The sequence below is a fragment of the Melospiza georgiana genome, chromosome 4, assembly GCF_028018845.1.
Source record: "Melospiza georgiana isolate bMelGeo1 chromosome 4, bMelGeo1.pri, whole genome shotgun sequence".
Lineage (NCBI taxonomy): Eukaryota > Metazoa > Chordata > Aves > Passeriformes > Passerellidae > Melospiza > Melospiza georgiana.
In genome coordinates, this window is record NC_080433.1 from 1,423,505 (window position 1) to 1,449,586 (window position 26,082).

The window sequence follows — 26,082 nt, forward strand, 5'->3', positions numbered from 1 at the left end:
ATAGAATGGTGATTAATGACTTGAATTTATAAACAACAAAGAGACTTTGCATAAGGCAGAGGTGCCCAATTTGAGATAACATAATTAAAAATATGGATGTGAAAGTATGGATTAATTAGGATAATTAAAAAGGGACAAATTATTAATCAATAGAAGATAGAATGGTAATTAATAACTTGAATTTATAAACCACAAAGAGACTTTGCATAAACCAGAGGTACCCAATTTGAGATAACATAATTAAAAATATGGATATGAAAGGATGGATTAATTAGGATAATTAAAAAGGGACAAATTATTAATCAATAGAAGATAGAATGGAAATAATGACTTGAAGGCAGTGAACATTAATTCCTTGTTTTGCTGGAATATAGAAATTGTTAAAATTTGACAACTAACATCCATGTTTTGGAATTTGTGAAATTTCCCCCAGACCTCAATGTTGGATAGGATAATTTTGACTCTCTAACTTACCAAACCACGTGGAGAGTTCGTGTCCCAGCTGATGGTGTCTCCCTGTTGTGTTTTCCCCAAGGAGATCCAGCTCTTTCCAGGGAAGCCCCCGGCGCGGCGAGCACGACCCAGAGGGGTGAGGAACGGGATTGGGATTGGGTTTGGAGCTGCCACGGCCACGGCAAGGCCACAGCTCCCAGGGTGTGGGAACCACAACATTCCTGTGCTGGGATCAGATCCCACGGGGTGAAATCCCAGCGTTCTGTGGCTGCTGGATGAGGGCACGGAAATGACGGCGCCGCCGTTTGATTTTGGGAATTTAAACATTTCCCACTGTTTTCCCAGCAGGAACCACCAGTGCCAGCCCAAATTCCAGCCCCTCTCCAGCTCCCAGTCAGTCACCTGTGCCACCAGCACCTGATGGGCCATCCCCAGAAGGATCCAGGCCGCCGGAGATGGTTCCAACACCGGACACACCCACGCTGGGAGAGGGGACAACCGCGCTGCCCATGCCGCCCTCGGATTACGCCGCAGGTTGGGCTGATTCCCAAGGAATGCCAACCTCCCCTGGGGCCTGGGGCACCCACAAAGGCTCTCTTGCTTTTCCAATGGAACTTTTCCTTCTCTCCGACCTCCTTTTTAGTGAGGCTCCTCCCAGCATCCACCCCTCTCCTACCTTTGCAGCTCAACATTTCCTTTTCTCTCCTCTTTTCCAGTTTCCATCCAGTCCGTGGCCTCTTCTGTTGGTAAGCTGGGGGAAAAAAAAGTCTTTGGGAAACAGGGGCTTATTTCAATTTTTTTAAGCTTAAAATCCCTTTTGGGGGCTGTGGGAGCTTTATTCCACGGCCAATGGGAATGCCCCTGAGGGGGGTAAGGATTCAGCACCCAAATTTCTTCCTGGAAAGAATTCCCAATTCCCTCTCTCCAGGGGTGGGGAGGGAATCTTGTGATGGTGCCTGGAGTGGTTTTGGCTCCTCATGGAGCTGTTTAGGTGGAATTCCTCAGCCGTGGGCTGGGAGACGCTCCTCACCCTGAGTGTCCATCCCACAGGACTCCTGGCGCTGCTGGCCATCGGAATCGCGGCCGTCTGCTGCTGGAGGAGGAGGAGGAGGAGAAGGAGGAGGAGGAAGTAAGTGCCAAACCCCAGCATTGAGCTTTCCAAGGCTTCTGTGTTTTCCAAAGAAAAGCCTTGGGATGCCACTGATGCTCCTCTTCCCCCCACAGAGGCGCCAGGCAGGGCTACGCCGTGACGGAGACGGACATTCCCATGGAGGGAATTCCCTCTGGGAACGAGGAGGTGCCACCTCCTGTCATTGTCCCCACGGGCTGAGCACCCCCCCTGGGGACACTGGGCACACCCACCATGCCGAGGGATGCCGGAGGATGGAATTCTGGATGCTCCCCTGAGGGGGGGCAGAGCACACAGAGCAGCCAGGGATGAGTGGCTGCTCTTCCCGGCCTGAACATGGACGATTCCCATGGATGATCCCAAAGGTGGGTGGGTGTCCTGCACTGGGATTTGGGGGAATTGGCTCTGGGGATGCTGCTGGTGGGCAGGGAGAGGGCTGGGATGTTGGGATGGAGTTTGGGATGAAGCTGAGCTGCCCTGCCCCAGGTAATTCTCATTCCCTGTCCAAGAGCATGGATAGAGTTGGAATAGCAGGATACCTGTCCCATCCCTTTCCCAGCTTTGTCCCCAAATCCCAGAAATCAGATGGAGAGCACCCAGCCAAGCATTTCCCCACATCCTCATCCATTTCCTGGCTTTGCCCCAAATCCCAGAAGATGGATGGAGAGGGACCCAGCCAAGCATTTCCCCACATCCTCATCCCTTTCCCAGCTTTGTCCCCAAATCCCAGAAATCAGATGGAGAGCACCCAGCCAAGCATTTCCCCACATCCTCAGCTTTGTCCCCAAATCAAGACAAGTGAAAGATTTTGGGACCATTTTGGTTCATCTTGGGTGCAGCCCTGGCTTTGTCCTGCTCTCTGTTTCCAGCTCCCCAATCCCTTTCCTGGCTTTGTCCCCAAATCCCAGAAAATGGATGGAGAAGGACCCAGCCAAGCATTTCCCCACATCCTCATCCCTTTCCCAGCTTTGTCCCCAGATCCCAGGAATTAGAGCAGAGAGAACCAGCCAAGCATTCCCCACATTCTCATCCCTTTCCTGCTCTCTTGCAGCCACTGAGCCGGAGCCAAAGGAGTTGGGACCATCCTGGCTCACAGAGAGCTCAGGGATCCTTTGGAACCACTCCCAGCCCTGATCCCAGCGGCTCAGGGGAATCCAAGCTGGAGCAGCTTCTCTACAGACACCACCAAGGACCAAATAACACAATTTAGGAATATTTTTGTGTGTTTTCCATTTATCCATCAGAACGTTTTATCCACTTGTTTCCTTATCCAGGTTTTATCCACTTCTTGTTTCCTTATCCAGGTTTTATCCACTTGTTGTTTCTTTATCAAGGTTTTATCCACTTGATCCTTTACACTATGGAAAAGGCAGCTCTTTATTTTTATGTATAAATAAATATATTTTATATAAAAAATAACAGAGCAGTGGGTTCTTTAACTGGATGGGAAGGACTGGACTGGGATGAATCCATCCCCACAGCACCAAGGACATTCCCATCAGGCACCATGGACATGAAGGGTTCAGTCCCTTCCTCTGGAGCTGGCAGGTCTCAGAGAGCTTGGGGAGCTGCAGGGATCCAACAGCTGAAATCCCATGGCTTTTCCTGGCTGCTCCTGTCCTGTTTGTGCCAGGATGTGTTCCCAGGGGGGAGGAGAGGCTGGCAGGGAGCACTGACCCACTGCCTGCTCCAGCCTTGGAGCTTCCATCCACATCCAAGGGCTTGGGAATGCATTCCTGGAGGCAGCTTTGAAAGCAAAAGGAGAGGGAGGGAAGCAGCTCCGAGCATGGAGCAGAGCAGGATGTCTGAGATCCCTGCAGCAGGCACAGCCCACAGCTCCAGCACAGATTCCTTAAAGCACTTCCAGTTTAGATTTCCTGTGGCACAAGGCACAGAGTGTGATCCACCTGAGCATTCCTGGGAAACAAAGGGTATTTAAGGGCAGGCAAGAGACACTAAAGAAGTGTCAAGGCTTTTTTTGGCTACACATTTAATTTTAGGATTGGAAATCCCTCTCCAGTTTGTCCCTGAGTTTGGCTGGAACCAATCCAAAGGAGTTTTTCTGCTGCTGCCTCATTTCTTCCTTCCTGGTTGGCTGCAGGGAGAAGGGAAAGAATCCAGGGAAATCCCTTGGCTGCAAGGATGGAAAATGAATTAACTGAGAGAGATTTGTGATTTCCTCCCATGGCTGGGCAGGAATAGTTCATTTGAAAGAAATTAACTTTCTTTGGACATTTTCCAGTGTTGTGTTTCCTCTTTTTCCAGTGGGTCTGAGGGACTTCCAGGAATGATAAAATGTTCAGCAAGTTTGGACACTGGTGACAGGAGGAAGAGAAGGAATGTTCCAGAATGAGCCCTGCTCTGTCTGATCCATTCCCAAAGTGCAGATTCCTCTGGATATCCCATTCCCAGCTCCTGGAGGATGAGGCAGGGCTGGAGGAAAGGCATCACATGGTCCCCAGGGAGCCTGGAAGTCCCTCTGGAGCTGGGAACATCCTGATCCAACATCCACCTGGAATGTGGAGCTGGGAACATCCTGCTCCAACATCCACCTGATTGTGGAGCTGGGAACATCCTGCTCCAACATCCACCTGGAATGTGGAGCTGGGAACATCCTGCTCCAACATTCACCTCATTGTGGAGCTGGGAACATCCTGCTCCAACATTCACCTGGAATGTGGAGCTGGGAACATCCTGCTCCAACATCCACCTGGAATGTGGAGCTGGGAACATCCTGCTCCAACATCCACCTGATTGTGGAGCTGGGAACATCCTGATCCAACATCCACCTGGAATGTGGAGCTGGGAACATCCTGCTCCAACATCCACCTGGAACGTGGAGCTGGGAACATCCTGCTCCAACATCCACCTGATTCTGGAGCTGGGAACATCCTGCTCCAACATCCACCTGATTGTGGAGCTGGGAACATCCTGCTCCAACATTCACCTGATTGTGGAGCTGGGAACATCCTGCTCCAACATCCACCTGATTGTGGAGCTGGGAACATCCTGCTCCAACATCCACCTGATTGTGGAGCTGGGAACATCCTGATCCAACATCCACCTGGAATGTGGAGCTGGGAACATCCTGCTCCAACATCCACCTGATTGTGGAGCTGGGAACATCCTGCTCCAACATCCACCTGGAACGTGGAGCTGGGAACATCCTGCTCCAACATCCACCTGATTCTGGAGCTGGGCTGAAATCCTGTCCAACATTCAATTGCAATTTGGAGCTGGGAACATCCTGATCCAACATCCACCTGGAATTTGGAGCTGAGTTGAAATCCCGTCCAACATCCACCTGGAATGTGGAGCTGGGCTGAAATCCTGCTCCAACATCCACCTGATTCTGGAGCTGGAACCTGCTCTAAAATCCACCTGGAATTTCGAGCTGGACTGGAATCCTGTCCAACATCCACCTGGAATTTGAAGCTGAGCTGAAATCTTGCTCCAATATCCACTTGATTTTGGAGCTGGGATGTGCCAAGAGGATTTGTCCCACATCCAGGGTAGCTCTGGGAAGCTGGGGGGCTTTGTTAGAGCTGGATGGGCTCCTACTGGATCGCTGGGACAGAGGTGAGTGGGGTCAGGGGGCCGAAGAACAGCCAGGTGCAAGCCTGGCAAAGGAATCCCCCTGGATCCTGGCTGCCGTCGCTCTGTGGGAGGAAAAGAGGAGATTTCAGAGAGGAGGAAGCTGCAGGAACACAACCTCAGCTTTCCCAGCTCTGCCACCATCCAGGGAAGGGAGCCATGACGTGTCCAAAGCAAGGAAATCCCACCCAGAATCGTGGAATAGTTGAATTTTGAGGACATCAAGTCCAACTGTTCCAAGGCAAACTGATGCCCTGTGAAGGCTGAGCTACAAGAGAGGCCAGATGGAGTTAAAGCAGGGATTCATTCACAGGATCTCCTCCATGGCTGCACCTTGGGCAGCAGCAGAGCCCAGCCAGGGCTGCACCCAAGATGAACCAAAACGGCCCCAAAATGCACGAGCGCTGCCGGGGTCTGTCCCTGGGATCAGCTCTGCTCCATTTGCACCTTGCAGTTCATTGTCCCATTGCAGCTTTAGCCCAGGCAGTCCCACCCTGCTTGTTTTTCTCTCTCCAGCCCACGGGGTTTGTGCTCCTGGCCTGAGATTTGGGGCATTTGTCCTTGGTGCCCAGCTGGAGCAGGAATTGTTTTGTCTCCCTGCTCTGTGCACACAGCTCACCATCCCACAATGTGAAGCCCAGACACTAAAGCAGCTCAGAATATAAAACAGAAAAACCAAACCTGAGGCATGACACCCCCGTCCCCAAGTGCCACCTGCACAGGGCTCTGACACCCCTCCAGCAATGGGAATCCCAGCCCTGCCCTGGGCAGCCCCTGCCATCACTGGAACCCTTTCCATGAGGGAATGGTCCCCAGTGTCCCCCCGAGGCTGTTCCCTCCTGTGCTGGCCCTGTCCTGGCCATGGAGCTCCCCAGAGGGCCCTCGTGCTCCCTGCACAGCTCGGCACCCCCAGCCCCTCTGGGCAGGGCCCAGCTGGGACCAGAGCCAGGCCTGGCCCCAAAGGTTGGATTGTCCCTGGGCCAGCCCCAGCTGGACATTCCATGGGCTCCAGGGGTCACACGTGGGATCTGACACGGCAAAACCCCACACCTGGACCCACCTGAGGCCTCAGATGGGATCTCTGGGATGGAGTGGATTTGTGGGAAGTGCATCCTGGAATTACCCTTGGAATTCACTCCTGGTTGTGAGCACCAGGAAATGGATGGGGAGCTGAGATCCCTGCTCAGAACAGGGACTGCAATGGCTCGGGAGGGCTCCCAAATCCCAAATCCCACATCCCAAATCCCAGGGAAGAGACGTACGTGAGTCAACGGGAGCTTCTTCACCACCAGCCCCGAGGTGACTTCCAGGGAATTTGTACATCCTGGCACACAACAAGCAACAGCAGCTCCAGCCTTGTCCTTGCCAGCCTCACTCAGCAGCTCCACCCGCAGGAAACGCTCCTAGGAAATGTGGAAAAAAGGGAATTTCACCCTCAGAGGCAGCTGAGGGAAGCTGAACCTTGCTCCAGAATTATTTCAGCCCCTAAGGAAGAGACTTGGAACACGATGGGATTTGAAGAAGGAACAAAACCCCAAATTCCTGGTGGTGAAAAAGCTCCAGCAGAGGCCAGTGGCAGGAAAGAGATGGAAAGGAAAGGAAAGAGATGAAAAGGAAAGGGAAAGGAAGGGGGAAAAAAGGAAAGGGGGGAAAAGGAAAATGGGGGAAAAGGAAAGGGGGGAAAAGGAAAATGGGGGAAAAGGAAAATGGGGGAAAAGGAAAATGGGGGAAAAGGAAAATGGGGGAAAAGGAAAATGGGGGGAAAAGGAAAATGGGGGGAAAAGGAAAATGGGGGAAAAGGAAAATGGGGGGAAAAGGAAAATGGGGGAAAAGGAAAATGGGGGAAAAGGAAAATGGGGGAAAAGGAAAATGGGGAAAAAGGAAAATGGGGGAAAAAGGAAAATGGGGGAAAAAGGAAAATGGGGGAAAAGGAAAATGGGGGAAAAAGGAAAATGGGGGAAAAAGGAAAATGGGGGAAAAAGGAAAATGGGGGAAAAGGAAAATGGGGGAAAAGGAAAATGGGGGAAAAGGAAGGGCTGGAAGGCCCTGCAGGCAGGGAAAAGGGAACCTCCACACTTCCATGGAGATAAAAACCCCAGGATCTGTGGAAAACAACATCCAAATGCAAGAACTGTGGAAAAAGCCCACTGCAATCCTGTGCCTTCCTGCTGGACCCTACTGCTGATGGAGCAGCAAAATGCAGGAATAAAAGTGATTGCAGCTGTTCTGGTGCATGCCAGCACAAGGAGCAGTCCATGGCGTGGATCCCAGGATCAGGAGGGATCCCAGGATAATCCTTTGGTGCCCTGAATCACCCCACAGCAGGGTTCCCTTGCCCTGGGAAGGTTTCACTCACTCCAGCCAGAGCCAGAAGGTTCTCCAGGGATTTGGACATCAGCAGGCACCTCTTGGCCCTGGTCACGGCCACGTAGAGCAGGTTCCACTCGTCCTCAGGGGTCCTGCCTGGGAGGGAGGAGAGGCAATCCACGGATTTAGGGGTGAGCAGCTCTCTGTGCTCCTCCCAGTGCTCCAACCAGTGCGCCCAGAATGAGCTCTGAGGCTCCTCCCCACCCCAACCATGCCAGGATTCCATTTGGGATAAATTTCTGACATTTTGTGCTGCTGGATGTGCTGGTCCTGATTTTCTCTGCACTGAGGAATTCAGGCTCTGTCTCCCAGGACATTCCCACTCCTGCTTGTCCTGACAGGAGGAGGAGGAAAACAAAGCCTGGAGGCTCCTTTCCATGGAGAAATTCCCAAATATCCAATCCAAACCTGCCCTGGCTGTTCCCTCTGATCCAGGGGCTCATTCCCTGGACAACCTGGATGCTCTGGGCATTCCCATGGGGTCATGTATGAACACAGAATTCCCAAATTATTGAGGCTGGGAAAGAATGCTGCAACCAGATGAAGCTTGGAGCACCCTGGGATAATGGAAGGTGGCACTGCCCATGGAATTGGGTCCCTTCCAAGCCAAACCATTCCAGGATCCAGCTCCAGAAGGACAGTGGGGGTTTCTGTGGGAAAGCAGGAATTTGTGTTTGCAGCTCCGGCCTCATCCCACATTTCTCCTTTCCCTCTGCATGCCTGGAGAAGCCATTCCAGGTTCCTGTTTTCTGTTTGGAGCCCAGGCTGGGCTCTGGAGGAGCTTCCCAGTGCCTGGATTCCCTCTGGGAATTCACAGGGAAGGGAGAAACTCCAGAACAGGAGCCTCAGGGCTTCCCAAGGCTGGACTGGGCTTTGGCTGTGGGAATATTTATGGAATGGGAGAATCCATAGGGCTGGAGAAGGTGTGCAGGAGAGTGAGGAGGGGGAAGTTGTTTTAATGGGGAAAATCACTGGGAGGGCCCTAAAAACAGGTACAGGAAAAAAATGAAGACTCGACCTTTCTTTTCCTTGTTCTGTTTGGAGACAAGATGGTGGAATCAGGGAATCATGGAATTATTGAGGTTGGGAAAGGCCTCTAAGACATGGAGTCCAACCATTCCCAGCACTGCCAGGGTCACCATGTCCCCAGTGCCACATCCACAGGGCTTTAGATCCCTGCAGGAATGGGGACTGCACCCTGCCCTGGGCAGTTCCAGTGCCTGGCCACTTTTTCCATGCAGAAATGTTCCCTAAAATCCAAGCCAAACCTCCCCTGGCACAGCTGGAGGGATCAACAATGGGATCAACAATGGGATCAGGGAATGCTGAGCTGCTCCAGAGCTGGAATTCCCAGCTGGGATCAGCCCTGGGCACCCCTGACCTGGCTCAGCCTCCCACACCAACCCCATGGGAATGGTTTATCCAGTCCTGCCTTGGGATGGGATTGCTGGGATGGGAATGGTTTATCCAGTCCTGCCTTGGGATGGGATTGTTGGAGCCAGGGAATCCTTGGGGTTGGGAAGCATTTCTAGGATGGAATCCAAATATTCCCAGCAGTGCCAGGGTCACCTGTGTCCCCAAGTGCCACATTCACAGGGCTTTAAATCCCTGCAGGAATGGGGACTCCATCCTTTCCATGGAGAAATTTTCCCCAAAATCCCCCCTGAGGCTGCCCTGGCCCAGCCTGAGGCCGTTCCCTCTGCTCCTGTCCCTGTTCCCTGGGCTGTGCCCTCCTGGCAGGGACTTGTGCAGAGCCACAAGGGCCCCTGAGCCTCCTCTGCTCCAGGCTCAGCCCCTGCCCAGCTCCCTCAGCCCCTCCTGGTTCTCCAGGCCCTTCCCAGCTCCCTCAGCCCCTCCTGGTTCTCCAGACCCTTCCCAGCTCCCTCAGCCCCTCCTGGTTCTCCAGACCCTTCCCAGCTCCCTTCCCACTCTCCAGCCCCTCACCACCCTTTCCTTTCCCCCTTTTTGGTGTCTCCCTCACCAAGGGCAATGTTCCCTCTCCTCAGGAAGTCCCCAGTGAAAGAAGGGATTTGCACAAAATCATCCGCGACACAAACGGTGTCGAACTCCAGGCCCTTGGCTTGGTGCACGGTGCCGATGAGAAAATCTGGGAAAAACAAGGAAAAAGGGCAAGTCTTGGCAAAAATAATGGGAATTTTTGTTTTATTTCATTCTGCATCCATTCCTCTTCTCCCAGAGTTAAATCAGGAGCAAAGCTCCTCTGTGGGGAATCAGGGTGGATGAAGGGAATTTGTACCAAGGGAAATTCCTGGTCAGCATTCCAAGCTCCAGCCACATTCCCAAACAGGAATCCTCAATATCTGAGGAATTTTCTTTCCCCAAATTTCAACAGGAATCCTAAATGGGAAGGGCTCCACTTTCCACTATCCCAGTGTCCAACCTTGGCCATTGCAGGGATCAGGGGCAGCCCCAGCTGCTCTGGGAATCCCTTCCCAAAATCCCACCCCAGGCTCCCTCTCCAGGGAATTCCCTCCATTCCCACCTCTCCCAGCCTGCCATTGGATCCATCCCCACCCCGACTCCTCTCCAGGAAGGGATTTTGGGGTCTGGGGGCTTCACTGGGAACCTCAGCACTCCAGGAAGGGTCTCCCTTCCCTTCTCCATCCCCAACTTCCATAAAAATCCCTGGGGATGGATTCTGAGTGTCCCAAATCCCAGAATGGTTTGGGTGGGAAGGGCCCTTCAAGCCCATCCCATTCCAATGCCACCATCCCAGGCTGCTCCAGCCTGGCCTTGGGCACTGCAGGGCTCAGGGGCAGCCCCAGCTGCTCTGGCATTGCCAGCCCAGGCAGGAATTCCTCATTGCCAAGATGCCACCCATGGCTGCCCTCTGGCAGTGGGAGCCATTCCCTGTGTGCTGTCCCTGCAGGCCTTGTCCCCAGTCCCTCTGCAGCTCTGCTGGAGCCCCTGCAATGTGCTGGGAGCTCTCCCTGGTCCCTTCTCCTCCCATCTCTCCCATCTGCCTCCACAGCAGAAACATTCCAACCCCACACCCTCCCGTTCCACCTCCGCTCTCCCTCACAATCCACCCCGACGCCCCCAGACCCTTCTCCCAGGATGGAAACCCATCCCAGCTTTCTCCTGGGACATGGCCTCACCTGCCAGGCCCTCCTGGGCCACGTGGCTGGCCCTGATCCTGCTCACCAGCTCCGGGATCCTGTCCCTGTGCTTCTCCACGATGGAGATCTTCACCTCCAGCTCCCGGTCGTCCACGCGCGCCGCGTACTCCCGGAGCCCCGGCAGGCCCTCGGCCCCGGCCCACCTCCTGATGAAGGGGTCCTCGATCTCCAGGTGGGCTGCCACAGAAAAGGCAATTATTTCATATTTTTTAATTTTTATTTTAATTTCTATGATTTATTTCGTAGCTTTAAGTTCCTATTTTTTTTTTTTTAATTTCTATTTCTATCTTTCATTAGGATTTTTCCGTCCTGTATCGGTTTCCCCTCGTTTTCCAGCTGCCGAAGGAATTTTCCAAGCAGTTCATCTCACAAAAAAAGTGGGAATTTTATTCAGGTAATCAGATGTTTGTGGAAAACTGGGGAATCTTTTGTTGTCTCCATTAAAAATTTCATCTGCTGTTCCTAGATTTTAAAGGGATGATTTTTGTCCTGAATTTTTTCCTGAATTTTATTCCATATTTTAAGGGAAATGCTGAATTTTATCCTGATTTTTTCCTGAATTTGATTCTATATTTTAAAGGAAATGCTGAATTTTAATCCTGAATTTTATCCTGAATTTTATTCCATATTTCAAAGGAAACCCTGAATTTTGTCCTATATTTTCAAGGAAATCCTTAATTTTAATGATGAATTTTATTCCATACTATAAAGGAAATCCTGAATTTTATCCTGATTTTTTACTGAATTTTATTCTATATTTTAAAGGAAATGCTGAATTTTATCCTGAATTTTATTCCATATTTCAAAGGAAATCCTGAATTTTCTCCTATATTTTCAAGGAAATCATTAATTTTAATGATGAATTTTATTACATACTATAAAGGAAATCCTGAATTTTATCCTGATTTTTTACTGAATTTTATTCTATATTTTCAAGGAAATGCTGAATTTTATCCTGAATTTTTTTCCTGATTTTACTCCATATTTTAAAGGAAATCCTGAATTTTATCCTGAATTTATTCCACATTTGAAAGGAAATCCTGAATTTTATCCCATATTTTAAAGGAAATTCTGAATTTTAAGCCTGAATTTTATCCTGAATTTTATTCCATATTTTAAGGGAAATGCTGAATTTTATCCTGATTTTTTCCTGAATTTGATTCTATATTTTAAAGGAAATGCTGAATTTTAATCCTGAATTTTATTCCATATTTCAAAGGAAACCCTGAATTTTGTCCTATATTTTCAAGGAAATCCTTAATTTTAATGATGAATTTTATTCCATACTATAAAGGAAATCCTGAATTTTATCCTGATTTTTTACTGAATTTTATTCTATATTTTCAAGGAAATCCTGAATTTTATCCTGAATTTTTTTCCTGATTTTACTCCATAATTTAAAGGAAATCCTGAATTTTATCCTGAATTTATTCCACATTTGAAAGGAAATCCTGAATTTTATCCCATATTTTAAAGGAAATCCTTAATTTTTATCCTGAATTTTAAAAGGAAATCCTGAATTTTATGTTTTAAAGGAATGTTTTAAAGGAAATCCTGAATCTGATTCCATACTATAAAGGAAAGCCTGAATTTTATCCTGAACTTTATTCCATATTTTAAAAGAAATCCTGAATTTTTGTCCTGAATTTTATTTCATATTTTAAAGGAAATTTTAAAAATGGATCTTTACACCCAAAACAATCCAGGGAAGGGTAAAAATAAATTCTAAAAAATTGAAAATTTGAAAAATTTTAGGAAAAAATATCCCAAATTCTGGGTTTACTTGCACTGAAAATAAGGAATCACTGTGGAAAGCTGGGAAAAGATGCCTGACAAAAATTCCCAAATTTTGGAATTTCTGGAATTAAGCAGCCAAAATAGCCCAGCCCATGATAAAACCATTAAAAATGAGGTTTCAACTAAAAAATTAATTAAGAAATATAAAATTAACTGGGGTTAATTATTAAAATATAATACATAATTATATAATATGTATAATGTATCATATAAAAATGATATATAATATATAAATTATATGTGATAATTAGACATCATATTATTAGTATTGTTATTATTATTATATTACATAATTAAAAGGGTTTTGATTTCCAGCAAAACTAAAAAATCCTGGAAAAAAGAAGGAAAAGGGAATACTCACAGTTTTTCCTGACATCTGCAGGCAGGCTGAGCTTCCAAATATCATAAATTTTACTCAGGCCAAATCTCTCCAATCCCTAAAAGGAAGAAAAATGTATTTATAAAATTAATTTATAAACCAATTTTTTATTTATGTATTATTTTTGTATGTATTTATTAATATATTTTTATTATTTTATATATATTTATATGCTTTATTTATGTATTTATTTTATTTATAAAAATTATTTATGAACAAGATGTTAAAAATAAAATAACATAAAATAAAAATAATAAATTTATTGTATTTATAAATTTGATTTATTCCAAACTGCAGAAGATTTTCAATCCTGAGCACTTCAACCCCTCCTTGAATTGGAATTTGGATATAAAAATGATGGAAAATTTGAAATACCACTCTAAAATCCCCAAAGATCAGATTCCAAACCTGGTAAAATTCCCAAAATCAGGCTCCAAACCTCTCCAAATTCCACCAATTTTGTTGTTTTCCTGCCCCATCCCTGATAAAAAATGGGAAAAATTATCCTAAAAATGGGATGAGGCTTGCAAGGCTTGGAGAGGAACAGCTGTAAATAACAAAAAAAATCCTGCTTTTTCCTGAAAATTCCTGCTTTTTCCTAGAATATTCATTGAAAACCTTGGAATTCTTTATTCCTGCTCTCCATCCCTCTTTTCCTTGCCTCATCCCTGATAAAAATGGGAGAAATTAACCCAAAAATGGGATGCGGCCTGCAAGGCTTGGGGAATAACAGCTCTGAATAACATCCCTGGCCACAAAAAAATTCCTGCTTTTTCATGAAAATTTCTGCATTTTCCTGGAATATTTATTGAAATCCTTGGAATAACTTGTTCCAGGTGTCTATCCCTCTTTCCCTGCCCCATCCCTCATAAAAATGGGACAAATGATCCTAAAAATTGAGTTCTGCACAAAGAAGCCTCAAAACGGGACAAGGCCTGTGAGGGTTGGAGAGGAACAGCTCCAAATATCATCCCTGGCCACAAAAAATTCCTACTTTTTCCTGGAATATTTATTTAAAACCTCAGAATAACTTGTCCCAACTGTTCATCCCTTTTTTTCCTGCCCCATCCCTGATAAAAATGGGACAAATTATCCAAAAAATGGGATGAGGCCTGCAAGGCTCAGGGAATAACAGCTCTGAATAACATCCCTGGCCACAAAAAAATCCTGCTTTTTCCTGAAAATTCCTGCTTTTTCCTGGAATATTCATTTAAATCCTTGGAATAACTTGTTCCAGGTGTCTATCCCTCTTTCCCTGCCCCATCCCACAAAAATGGGACAAATGATCCTAAAAATTGAGGCCTGCACAAAGAAGCCTCAAAACGGGACAAGGCCTGTGAGGGTTGGAGAGGAACAGCTCCAAATATCATCCTTGGCCACAAAAAATTCCTACTTTTTCCTGGAATATTTATTTAAAACCTCAGAATAACTTGTCCCAACTGTCCATCCCTCTTTCCTTGCCCCATCCCTGATAAAAACGGGACAAATTATCCTAAAAATGGATTGAGGCCTGCACAAAGAAGCCTTAAAATCGGATGAAGCCTGTGAGGGTTGGAGAATAACGGCACCCCAGGGCACAAAAAATTTCTTTTTTTTCCTGGAATATTCCTTGAAATCTTTGGAGTTTGACTGGGTGCAGTGCCCCTCACCCCAATGACATGGATTTTGGCCGGGGGGTCTCTCCCACAGAATTCCACGGCGTCCTCAAACACGTTCCAGTTGCTGCGGGACAGCAGCGCCATCTTCCCCTGCTGGGCTCCCCGCACGTCCCCTGGGGGAGGAATTCCCAGTTAAATACACCAATCCCAGGAGAATTCCCAGTTAAACCAGCATTCCCAGCTGGAATTCCCAGTTAAACACTGCATTCCCAGCTGGAATTCCCAGTTAAACCAGCATTCCCAGCTGGAATTCCCAGTTACCCATAGCCATTCCCAGTTACCCACAGCCACTCCCAGTCACCCACAGCCACTCCCAGTCCCAGTTACACACAGCCATTCCCATTCCCAGTTACACACAGCCATTCCCATTCCCAGTTAACCACAGCCATTCCCAGTTACCCACAGCCATTCCCAGTTACACACAGCCATTCCCATTCCCAGTCACCCACAGCCATTCCCAGTCACCCACAGCCATTCCCATTCCCAGTTACACATAGCCATTCCCAGTTACCCACAGCCATTCCCAGTTACACACAGCCATTCCCATTCCCAGTCACCCACAGCCATTCCCAGTCACCCACAGCCATTCCCATTCCCAGTTACCCACAGCCATTCCCAGTTACCCACAGCCATTCCCATTCCCAGTTGCCCTCAGCCATTCCCATTCCCAGTTACCCACAGCCATTCCCAGTTACCCACAGCCATTCCCATTCCAGTTACACACAGCCATTCCCAGTTACACACAGCCATTCCCAGTTACACACAGCCATTCCCAGTTACTCACAACCATTCCCAGTTACACACAGCCATTCCCATTCCCAGTTACCCACAGCCATTCCCATTCCCAGTCACCCACAGCCATTCTCAGTTACACACAGCCATTCCCAGTTACACACAGCCATTCCCAGTCACCCACAGCCATTCCCATTCCCAGTTGCCCTCAGCCATTCCCATTCCCAGTTACCCACAGCCATTCCCAGTTACCCACAGCCATTCCCATTCCAGTTACACACAGCCATTCCCAGTTACACACAGCCATTCCCAGTTACTCACAACCATTCCCAGTCACCCACAGCCATTCCCATTCCCAGTTACACACAGCCATTCCCATTCCCAGTTGCCCACAGCCACTCCCAGTTGCCCACAGCCACTCCCATTCCCAGTTACACACAGCCATTCCCAGTCCCAGTTACCCACAGCCATTCCCAGTCGCCCACAGCCATTCCCAGTTACCCACAGCCATTCCCATTCCCAGTTACCCACAGCCATTCCCATTCCCAGTTACCCACAGCCATTCCCATTCCCAGTTACACACAGCCATTCCCATTCCCAGTTACCCACAGCCATTCCCATTCCAGTTACACACAGCCATTCCCAGTTACACACAGCCATTCCCAGTTACTCACAACCATTCCCAGTCACACACAGCCATTCCCATTCCCAGTTGCCCACAGCCACTCCCAGTTGCCCACAGCCATTCCCATTCCCAGTTACACACAGCCATTCCCAGTCCCAGTTACCCACAGCCATTCCCAGTCGCCCACAGCCATTCCCATTCCCAGTCACCCACAGCCATTCCCAGTTACCCACAGCCATTCCCATTCCCAGTCACCCACAGCCATTCCCATTCCCAGTTACCCACAGCCATTCCCAGTCGCCCACAGCCATTCCCAGTTACCCACAGCCATTCCCCCACAACCATTCCCATTCCCAGTCACCCACAACCATTCCCAGTTACACACAGCCATTCCCAGTTACACACAGCCATTCCCAGTTACCCACAGCCATTCCCATTCCCAGTTACCCACAGCCATTCCCAGTTACACATAGCCATTCCCAGTCACCCACAGCCATTCCCAGCTGAAATTCCTGTTTAATTAGTAATGAGTATTACTAATATTTCATTAATAATTTACTTGATTTATTATATTTTATTACTAAATTTAACTTTATATTTTATTATTAATTTATCTTTGGAAATTAATCACTATTTAAAATTAATATTTAATTTAATTAAATATATTATGATTTTATATTTTGCTATTAAATAATTATTTCTATTTTATTGCAAATGTAATAATAGGGAATAAATTGTTTATTGCTTATTATCAATTTAATTTAACCGTTCATTCTTTAATATTTATTATTATTTAAATTTATCTTTAATTATTAAATTAATTTAGGTATTCTATATAAATATTAATATAACATTGCATTATTAATTTGATATTTATAATATTTTAGCTGTCACTATTAATTTAATATTTTATTATTTTACATTTTATTAAATATAAATTCTTATTTTATTATTAATTTAATTTCATAATTTGTATTGAATACTAAGAGTTCATTATTTTATCTGTTACTATTAATTTAATAATTATCTGTTATTATTAACACATTATTTATCTTCATTATTAATTGAATTTAGTAAATTAAATATTTCTATTTTAATATTAATTCAGTTTTATATTTTATTGTTAATTAAATATTTACATTTCATCATTTTATGTGCTACTACTTAATATATTAATTTTTAATCTCTTAATAGTTAATATTTACCTGTTATTATTAATTTAATATTTTCTATTATTAATTACTTTTAGGAAATTAACTAAATCTTTATTTTTGGGAAATGAATTGAGTATTTATTTCCAAGCACACAATTTTCAAATTTAAGAATAAATTAAAGTACATCAATTCCATTATTTAATATTGTTGTTAATATCATTATTTCATACAATTAATCCATTATTTCCCAAGTTAATTAATGTATTTCTCATTTATAATTAAGTTACTAAATTAAATTTATAATTTAATTATATTTATTATATATTATATTATTTAATATAATATTATTTACTATAAATCAGTAATATTATTTATTAGTTAATATTAACAGTATTTGACATTATAGTAATATTAAGTATTATATTAATATTTGTTATATCAATACATATACCATACTAATAAAACCAATAATATTATAACAATATAGTAATATATAATAAAATATATAATATATAATGCAATGTAATAATATATAATAATATAATCTATAATATGACATAATATAATATGGTAATAATATAGATATAATATATAATTATACATAATAATATATTATTATATTATATTATATATATTTCATATAATATAATATTATATAGAATACATGTTATAATAATATATATTATATATAATAATAATATACATATAAAATATATATTATAATGATATAATAAATATTATGGTATAACGTGGCAATAATATAATATAATATCTAATAATATAATAATATATAATTATATATAATTATATATTCTTATATATAATAAAATATAACATTATATATAATATTATATATCATTATACATATTATATGTTGTTATAATATTATATATTATATTATATATATTGTATATATTATATGTATATTAATTTTTATATAATATATATAATATTATACATATTATATATTATAGTTTATATATTGTATATAATAATATATAAAAATATATACATTATAATAATATAATATATAATAGATAATAATATAATAGATATAGCGTAATGTAATGTAATGTAATGTAATGTAATGTAATGTAATGTAATGTAATTGTAATGTAATGATTATTCCGGATTGAATTACTGAATATTTTTTATTTGATATAATTAATGAATGAATGATTCCCGATTGAGTTCCTGGGGAATCCCTGGGGATCTCTGGGATCCCCATTCCCAGCTCACCCCTTTGGTTCCCTCCCAGCAGGGTTTTGCTGCGGATCCCTTTGCACACATCCAGGATCGTGGCTCCCACGTAGGCGATCTCGGGGCCGAACCTGAAACTCTGGAAAAACCCCAGGATCAGCAGGAAAACCAGAATCATTCTTGGAATCTCTAAAATTCTATCTATCTATATGGAATTATGGGATTCCCTGAAATCTTCTGGACTGTTTTTTTTTTTTTCCATGGAAAAAGCAACAAAATCCCTTCAAAATACTCCTGGAAATCCTGGCAGCTGGATCCAGCATTCCAGATGTGATCCCCTCAAAAAAGAGGAATCTCCCTGCAACAAGGCCTCAATCCCAACTCCCACTTTTCCACCAACAGGATGGGATCCCTCCACTAAAGCCCCACAACTGCCATATTCCCCTGAATCCAGGGAAAAGCAAACCCTCCACAGTGCCAAGTTTTCCATGGATCTGGGATTTATCCATGGAAAACGCTGCCCTTACCTGGGTCAGGTAGTACACGTGGGTGTGAGGCACCAGGTACAGGGTGTTGACAGCTCCCCTGAAGGTGTAGATCTGCTGGTGGGGGTCTCCTACCAGGATTTTCCCACAGTTTTGGGATTGCACAATATCCACAATGGCTGTGAGAGGAAAACAAAATGGATCGTGAGGGAAGAACCTGCTCCAAACCCAGGGGAAAGCTCAATTTGGATCATGAGGGAAGAACCTGGTCCAAAGCCATGGAAAAGCTCAGCTGGAATCATGAGGAAAGAACCTCTGCTGGTGGGGGTCTCCCACCAGGATTTTCTCACAGTTTTGGGATTGCACAATATCCACAATGGCTGTGAGGGAAAAAAAAATTGGATCATGAAGGAAGAATCCACTCGAAAGCCAAGGGAAAGCTCAGTTGGGATCATGAGGGAAGAACCTGCTCCAAACTCAAGGGAAAGCTCAGCTGGAACCATGAGGGAAGAACCTGCTGCAAAGCCAAGGGAAAGCTCAGTTGGGATCATGAGGGTCCAAATCCAAAGAAAAGCTCAGTTTGGACCATGAGGGAAGAACCTGCTCCAATCCAAACCCAAGGAAAAGCTCAGTATGGATCATGAGGGAAGAACCTCTGCTGGTGGGGGTCTCCCACCAGGATTTCCCCACATTTTTGGGATTGCACAATATCCACAATGGCTGTGAGGGGAAAAAATTGGATCATGAAGGAAGAACCTGCTCCAAATCCAAGGGAAAGCTCATTTTGGATGAACCTGTTCCAATTCCAAGGAAAAGTTCAGTTTGGATCATGAGGGAAGAATCTGCTTCAAACCCAAGGAAAAGCTCAATTTGGATCATGAAGGTCCAAATCTAAGGGAAAGCTCAGTTGGGATCATGAGGGAAGAACCTGCTCCCAACCCAAGGAAAAGCTCAGTTGGGATCATGAGGGAAGAACCTGCTCCAATGCAAAGCCAAGGAAAAGCTCAGTTGGGATCATGAGGGAAGAACCTGCTCCAAACCCAAGGGAAAACTCTTTAAACGTCAAACCTGAGGGAAAAATTAGTTAAAATTCCAAGTGTTTAGGGTGAGATACTTCCACCACATTCCTGAGCACATGGAAATCCCCTCTGGGAGTGGGACTGGAGCTCCTGGAATAACTCACCTGGAGTGCAATCCTGAGCTTCATCCACAAAAATGGCATGGTATCCCAAGAGCTGGGGCTTGCTGAGCTGCCAGAGTTTCAAATATCCTGAGGGAAAAAATCAGGAATTTCAAGGACAGGGAAGATCCATCAGGACGACCTTTAAAACAAATCCCCCTTTTCCCCTTTTTTTGGTTGTTTTTTTTTTTTTTTTTTTTTTTTTTTTTTTTTTTTTTTCTTTTTTTTTTTTTTTTTTTTTTTTTTTGGTGACACTTCTGGCTTTGCTTCCTGTTTGGAATTTCCACATTTGGAAGGGTTGCAAAAAATCTCTGTCTCCCTTGGCAGCCCAAATTTGATGATTTCAAGCTTCTTAATGCCCACCAAAACTTCCAAGAAAAAGGTTTTTCCCAGTTATCTCCAGCACTATCCAGAGGAAAGGATGTGCTGGAAGCAACTTCCAAATTTTGGGCTTTATTTTTAGCCATTAAAAAATGGGAATACCCTTAAAATCTGCACATTTTTATCCTGGTGGGAGCAGAAATTCATTTTATGTATTTTATAAATATATATAAAAAGAAAAATTGAGCCAGTGGGATATTCCCTGGTGAGCCATTGGCAGGAAAAAAGGGATTTTCTCCTTCTGGATGCTCAGCCAGAAGCAGGAATAATAAATCCATTGATTTTTCCACCACCAAATCCCTATTTTTCCCAAGGGATTTTCCATCTCTTTTACCATCACAAGTCATCTTGTATTTCTTCTCTACATCTCCATCCAGCTTCTTCATGTTGTGCCAAATCTCTTTGGCCTCTTCCACATTGATCTAAAACGAGAAAACAGAAGGATTGGGATAAAATAATGGGATAAAAATAAAATTATGGAATGGTTTGGGCTGGAAAGGGCCTGAAAGCCCATCCAGTGCCACCCCATCCATGGACAGGGACATTTTCCTCTATCCCAGGCTGCTCCAGCCTGGCCTTGGGCACTGCAGGGATCAGGGGCAGCCCCAGCTGCTCTGGCAATGCCAGCCCAGGCAGGAATTCCTCATTGCCAAGATGCCACCCATGGCTGCCCTCTGGCAGTGGGAGCCATTCCCAAAAAGCCTCAGATCCTTTATTGCCATCCCAAGCAGCTCCTCAGATCCACAAGGATTTGGTGAGGAGATTGGCTGGAAGTATTTTTTAGAGAAAACAGGGATTATGCCTTTTTTCCCCAAGCATCACCTTCCTCCCAATCTTTGATTTCTCCTCCCAATCTTTGATTTCTTCTCCCAATCTTTGATTCCTCCTCCCAATCTTTGATTTCTTCTCCCAATCTTTGATTCCTCCTCCCAATCTTTGATTTCTTCTCCCAGTCTTTTGATTTTCATCCCAACCTTTTGATTCCTCCTCCTCCCAATCTTTGATTCTTCCTCCCAATCTTTGATTCTTCCTCCTGATTTTCATCCCAATCTTTTGATTCTCATCCCAATCTTTTGATTCTCATCCTTCTCCTCCAAATCTTTGATTTCTCCTCCCAGCCTTTGGACTCTTCCTCCTCCCAATCCTCTGATTCTTCTTCTTCCCAGTCTTTTGACTTTCATCCCAACCTTTTGATTTTCCTCCCAATTCCTTTGCAATGTTGCACCAGCCTCTGATTTCTTCCAAAGCTCAGGATTGACCCCAACCCTTGACTGAAGGATTCCCCAATCCCAAATTTCAGCTGAACACGGGAAGATCTCTTCCAATCAACATTTTGGGAAGGGGGAGGAGCATGAATTATTTTATAAAATCATGGAATGCTTTGGGTTGGAAGAGACCTCAAAGCCACCCCAACCACGAGCAGGGACATTTTCCACCATCCCAGACCTCCCCAAAGCCCATCCATGAAACCTCAGCAAATTCCAGAGGCTCCATCCCAAAACCTCACCCTCTTTTCCTGCGGGCTCACTTGCTCCATGTTTCCATGAGTGTTTTTGAACCACAGGGGCACGTGCTCCTCAGAGATCTCCTCATCTGAGGAGGAGAAGAAGTTCCCCAAGGTCTGGGACACCGTTTTCCCTCTCACAAACAGGGACTGGCCCTCCCTGTTCCGCAGGAGGAAGCTGATGGAATAAACTGACATCTTGGAGAAGTTCAGCTTGCCTTTCTCTTTGTAGCTGTGCCAGAGGGACAAAAAAAAGATAAAAAAAGGACAAAAAAAGGACAAGAAACAGGACAAAAAACCAACAGGAAACAAAAAAGACAGGGAAAAGAGAGGGAAAGAAAAAGAGAGGGAAAGAAAAAGAGAGGGAAAGAAAAAGAGAGGGAAAGAAAAAGAGAGGGAAAGAAAAAGAGAGGGAAAGAAAAAGAGAGGGAAAGAAAAAGAGAGGGAAAGAAAAAGAGAGGGAAAGAAAAAGAGAGGGAAAAATGGTCAGAAAAAAAAAAGACACAGGAAAAAAAAAGAGACAGGAAAAAAAAGAGACAGGAAAAAAAAGAGATAGGGAAAAATAAAAGACAGGAAAAAAATGGTCAGGGAAAAAAAAGACAGGAAAAAAGACAAAAAAAAGTTAAAACACACAGGAATCCCTTTTTTTTTGTGCACTATCCCTGGAAAAAGCTCGGCTTTATATCCCAATTCATTCAAATATTGGAGTATCTTTAAATCTGCACAATTTGTCCTGATGGAAGCACAAATGTGTTGATTTTATACATTTTAGAGATGGAAAATTGAGCTCATCCCTGGAATTTCAGAGTGTTTGCAGAGCCAGGGAATGGGATTTCCTTTTTTTTCTAGGTCTTTCCTACCCCCAGCTTAAATGTGCCAGAACTGGACAGAAACTGGATCATGAAAACAGCTCAGGATAAGGAAATTGATCCTCTGGAAAAGGAATTGATCCTCGGGAAAAGCAGCACTTGGAGCATTCCAGTGGGAATGGGAAGTGGGAAAAGCTCACTCCCAGTGGATTTCCACCTCCCTGTGAGGAGCTCCCTGGTTTTGGGGTGCTCCCATGGATGCTAAAATCCCTGGATCATCCCACTGCATCCATCTGGAAGCCATCAATGATAAATCTCCCCCCATTATTTGTGCTGCCTCAAATCCTGGAGGTTCCCCTCAAAACCACTTCCCCTTCCTCGTCCTTTCCCTGCTTCCACCAAGGGATTGGAAGTCCCCACTCACCGTCTCCCAACGCTTCCAAAAGCCAAGGAGTGGAAGGTCTTGCAGGTGACATTCCTTGGGAAAACCATCTTCCCCTTCTCTGCCATAGCTTTGTTAAAAGTCAGGTAAAGGAATTTCAGCTCCGAGAATTTCTCCGCGTACTTCACCAAGGTCGAGGTTTTCCCTGTGCCTGGAGAGGAGAGGAAAATGGGAACAACATAAAAATAAGGAATAAAATATCCATGGTCAGGAATGAATTATTCCACATATTTTAATTCCTTTTTACACTCCTGCTGTCCCAACTCCAATATCGCACTTCACTCCTGATTTCAGAGAAACGGGGAATTATTTGGGTTGGCATCAACCATTCCCAGCACCTCCAGGGCCATCCACATCCCCAGGTGCCACATCCACAGGTTTTTAAATCCCTCCAGGAATGGGGTCTCCATCCCTGCCTGGGCAGCTGTGCCAGGGCTGGATAAGCCTTGCATGGAGGAATTGTCCCAATGTCCAGCCTAAACCTTCCCTGGCACAGCTTTAGGAACTGCCCACTCCAGTGTGGGTCCCTTTTCCATGGGGTCAGTCCTTCAGGAGCTGCTCCAGCACGAGCCCTTTCATGTTTTCAGTCCTTCAGGAGCTGCTCCCTTTATCCATGTGCTCAGTCCTTCAGGAGCTGCTCCCTTTATCCATGTGCTCAGTCCTTCAGGAACTGCTCCCTTTCCATGGGGTCAATCCTTCAGGAGCTGCTCCCTTTATCCATGGGGTCAGTCCTTCAGGAGCTGCTCCCTTTATCCATGGGGTCAGTCCTTCAGGAGCTGCTCCCTTTATCTATGTGCTCAATCCTTCAGGCACTGCTCCCTTTCCATGTGCTCAATCCTTCAGGCACTGCTCCCTTTCCATGGGGTCAGTCCTTCAGGCACTGCTCCCTTTCCATGGGGTCAATCCTTCAGGAACTGCTCCCTTTATCCATGGGGTCAATCCTTCAGGCACTGCTCCCTTTCCATGTGCTCAGTCCTTCAGGAACTGCTCCCTTTCCATGGGGTCAGTCTTTCAAGCACTGCTCCCTTTATCCATGGGGTCAATCCTACAGGAACTGCTCCCTTTATCCATTGGGTCAATCCTTCAGGAACTGCTCCCTTTATCCATTGGGTCAATCCTTCAGGAACTGATCTCTTTTCAATGGGGTCAATATTTCAGGAACTGCTCCCTTTCCATGGGGTCAGTCCTTCAGGAACTGCTCCCTTTCCATGGGGTCAGTCCTTCAGGAACTGCTCCCTTTATCCATGGGGTCAGTCCTTCAGGAGCTGCTCCCTTTCCATGGGGTCAGTCCTTCAGGAACTGCTCCCTTTATCCATGGGGGTCAGTCCTTCAGGAACTGCTCCCTTTATCCATGGGGTCAATCCTTCAGGCACTGCTCCCTTTATCCATGGGGTCAGTCCTTCAGGCACTGCTCCCTTTATCCATGGGGTCAATCCTTCAGGAACTGCTCCCTTTCCATGGGGTCAGTCCTTCAGGAACTGCTCCCTTTTCCCATGGGGTCAGTCCTTCAGGAACTGCTCCCTTTATCCATGGGGTCAATCCTTCAGGAACTGCTCCCTTTCCATGGGGGTCAGTCCTTCAGGAACTGATCCCTTTTCAATGGGGTCAATATTTCAGGAACTGCTCCCTTTCCATGGGGTCAGTCCTTCAGGAACTGCTCCCTTTCCATGGGGTCAGTCCTTCAGGAACTGCTCCAGCCTGGATCCCTTTTCTATGGGCTCAGTCCTTCAGGAATTACTCCAGCCTGCATCCCTTTATCCATGTGCTCAGTCCTTCAGGCACTGCTCCCTTTCCATGGGGTCAGTCCTTCAGGAATTACTCCAGCCTGCATCCCTTTACCCATGTGCTCAGTCCTTCAAGAACTGCTTCAGCCTGGATCCCTTTTTCCCATGGGGTCAGTCCTTCAGGAACTGCTCCCTTTCCATGGGGTCAGTCCTTCAGGAACTGCTCCCTTTATCCATGGGGTCAATCCTACAGGAACTGCTCCCTTTCCATGGGGTCAGTCCTTCAGGAACTGCTCCCTTTCCATGGGGTCAGTCCTTCAGGAACTGCTCCCTTTTCCCATGGGGTCAGTCCTTCAGGAATTACTCCTCCTGGGGTTCCAAGGAAATCTCTCCTCCAGCACCTGGAGCATCTCCTCCTCCTCCTCTCCCAAACTCGGGATCTGTAGGGCTGTTCCACATTTTCCCACTCCTCTTCCCCCTGTTTTTATTCTGCCTCCCATTTTTTGCAGGTTTTCCCTTAAATTTGTTATCCCAGAGGCACAAATTGATCCCCTTGGGATCTCTCAATCCCTCAGACAGAGGGATCAGGGAGGGAAGGAGCAGACTGGGGATTCTCCAGGGATTTTTCCAACATTTTGGGCTCTTACCTGCGAATGCCATTATTTTCACTGTTTGGCCAGGCTCAATTTTGTGACTCAGAATCCTCTGCTGTTCATGGGTCAGCCTGACATCAGCCCGTCCACTAAAAACAGGGAAAAAATTCCAATCAACACGTGGGGAAGGAATTATTAATCCTTTAAAAACCCCTAAAACAAACCATCCCACTTAAAAGAAATTAACAGGGAAATCAGAGATTGATTGATCCCATCCCAACTTGGTTATTGGGAAAAGGAGAAAAGCATGGAGTAAGGAAATAGTGGAGATAAAATAAAAAGTCTTGGGGAAGATTTTTTAGGGAATATAGGAAAACATCACACACCAACAAAGGAAAATATATTTTTGAGGGACCAAGATGTGCTTTAAGAATGAATTTGGCACCTCAAGCTCATTAAAACCAGTTTTATCTCTGTTAGACCTTGGTGATGGATGAATTTATCCCATTCCCTTTCTCCAGGTGAGGATAAAGAATTGAATTATTTATTGCAGCAGCAGAAAAGAAACCCAGCTTGAATTTCTACATGCCAAGGAAGTGGTAAATTCCTTATGAATAAATTCCTTATTTATTGGGAAAGCTGGGAATGTGTTGGAGCTCTGGATGCTGAGAATTTGAGACTTTCTGTACTGACAGACTCTGACTCACAGGAGAACACTGCATTTGACCAAAGGGGT

The 26,082-nt window shown here is 45.2% G+C and overlaps 1 protein-coding gene across 1 annotated transcript in view; it reads right to left on the minus strand.

Moving 5' to 3' along the window:
• Positions 1 to 4,987: 4,987 nt before the first annotated feature.
• The window catches only part of FBH1 (F-box DNA helicase 1), a 39,244-nt gene continuing 18,149 nt past the window's right edge, over positions 4,988 to 26,082 (minus strand). The window contains exons 8-21 of the mRNA XM_058023628.1: positions 25,401 to 25,495; positions 23,012 to 23,180; positions 21,782 to 22,010; positions 20,609 to 20,696; positions 19,897 to 19,983; positions 18,756 to 18,892; positions 18,268 to 18,367; positions 14,509 to 14,630; positions 12,842 to 12,917; positions 10,663 to 10,860; positions 9,525 to 9,650; positions 7,533 to 7,639; positions 6,439 to 6,579; positions 4,988 to 5,241 (exon numbers count right to left, since the gene is read on the minus strand). Coding sequence (XP_057879611.1) covers positions 5,140 to 5,241; positions 6,439 to 6,579; positions 7,533 to 7,639; positions 9,525 to 9,650; positions 10,663 to 10,860; positions 12,842 to 12,917; positions 14,509 to 14,630; positions 18,268 to 18,367; positions 18,756 to 18,892; positions 19,897 to 19,983; positions 20,609 to 20,696; positions 21,782 to 22,010; positions 23,012 to 23,180; positions 25,401 to 25,495 — 1,777 coding nt within the window. The 3' untranslated portion in view covers positions 4,988 to 5,139. The remainder of the gene's footprint in view (positions 5,242 to 6,438; positions 6,580 to 7,532; positions 7,640 to 9,524; positions 9,651 to 10,662; positions 10,861 to 12,841; positions 12,918 to 14,508; positions 14,631 to 18,267; positions 18,368 to 18,755; positions 18,893 to 19,896; positions 19,984 to 20,608; positions 20,697 to 21,781; positions 22,011 to 23,011; positions 23,181 to 25,400; positions 25,496 to 26,082) is intronic.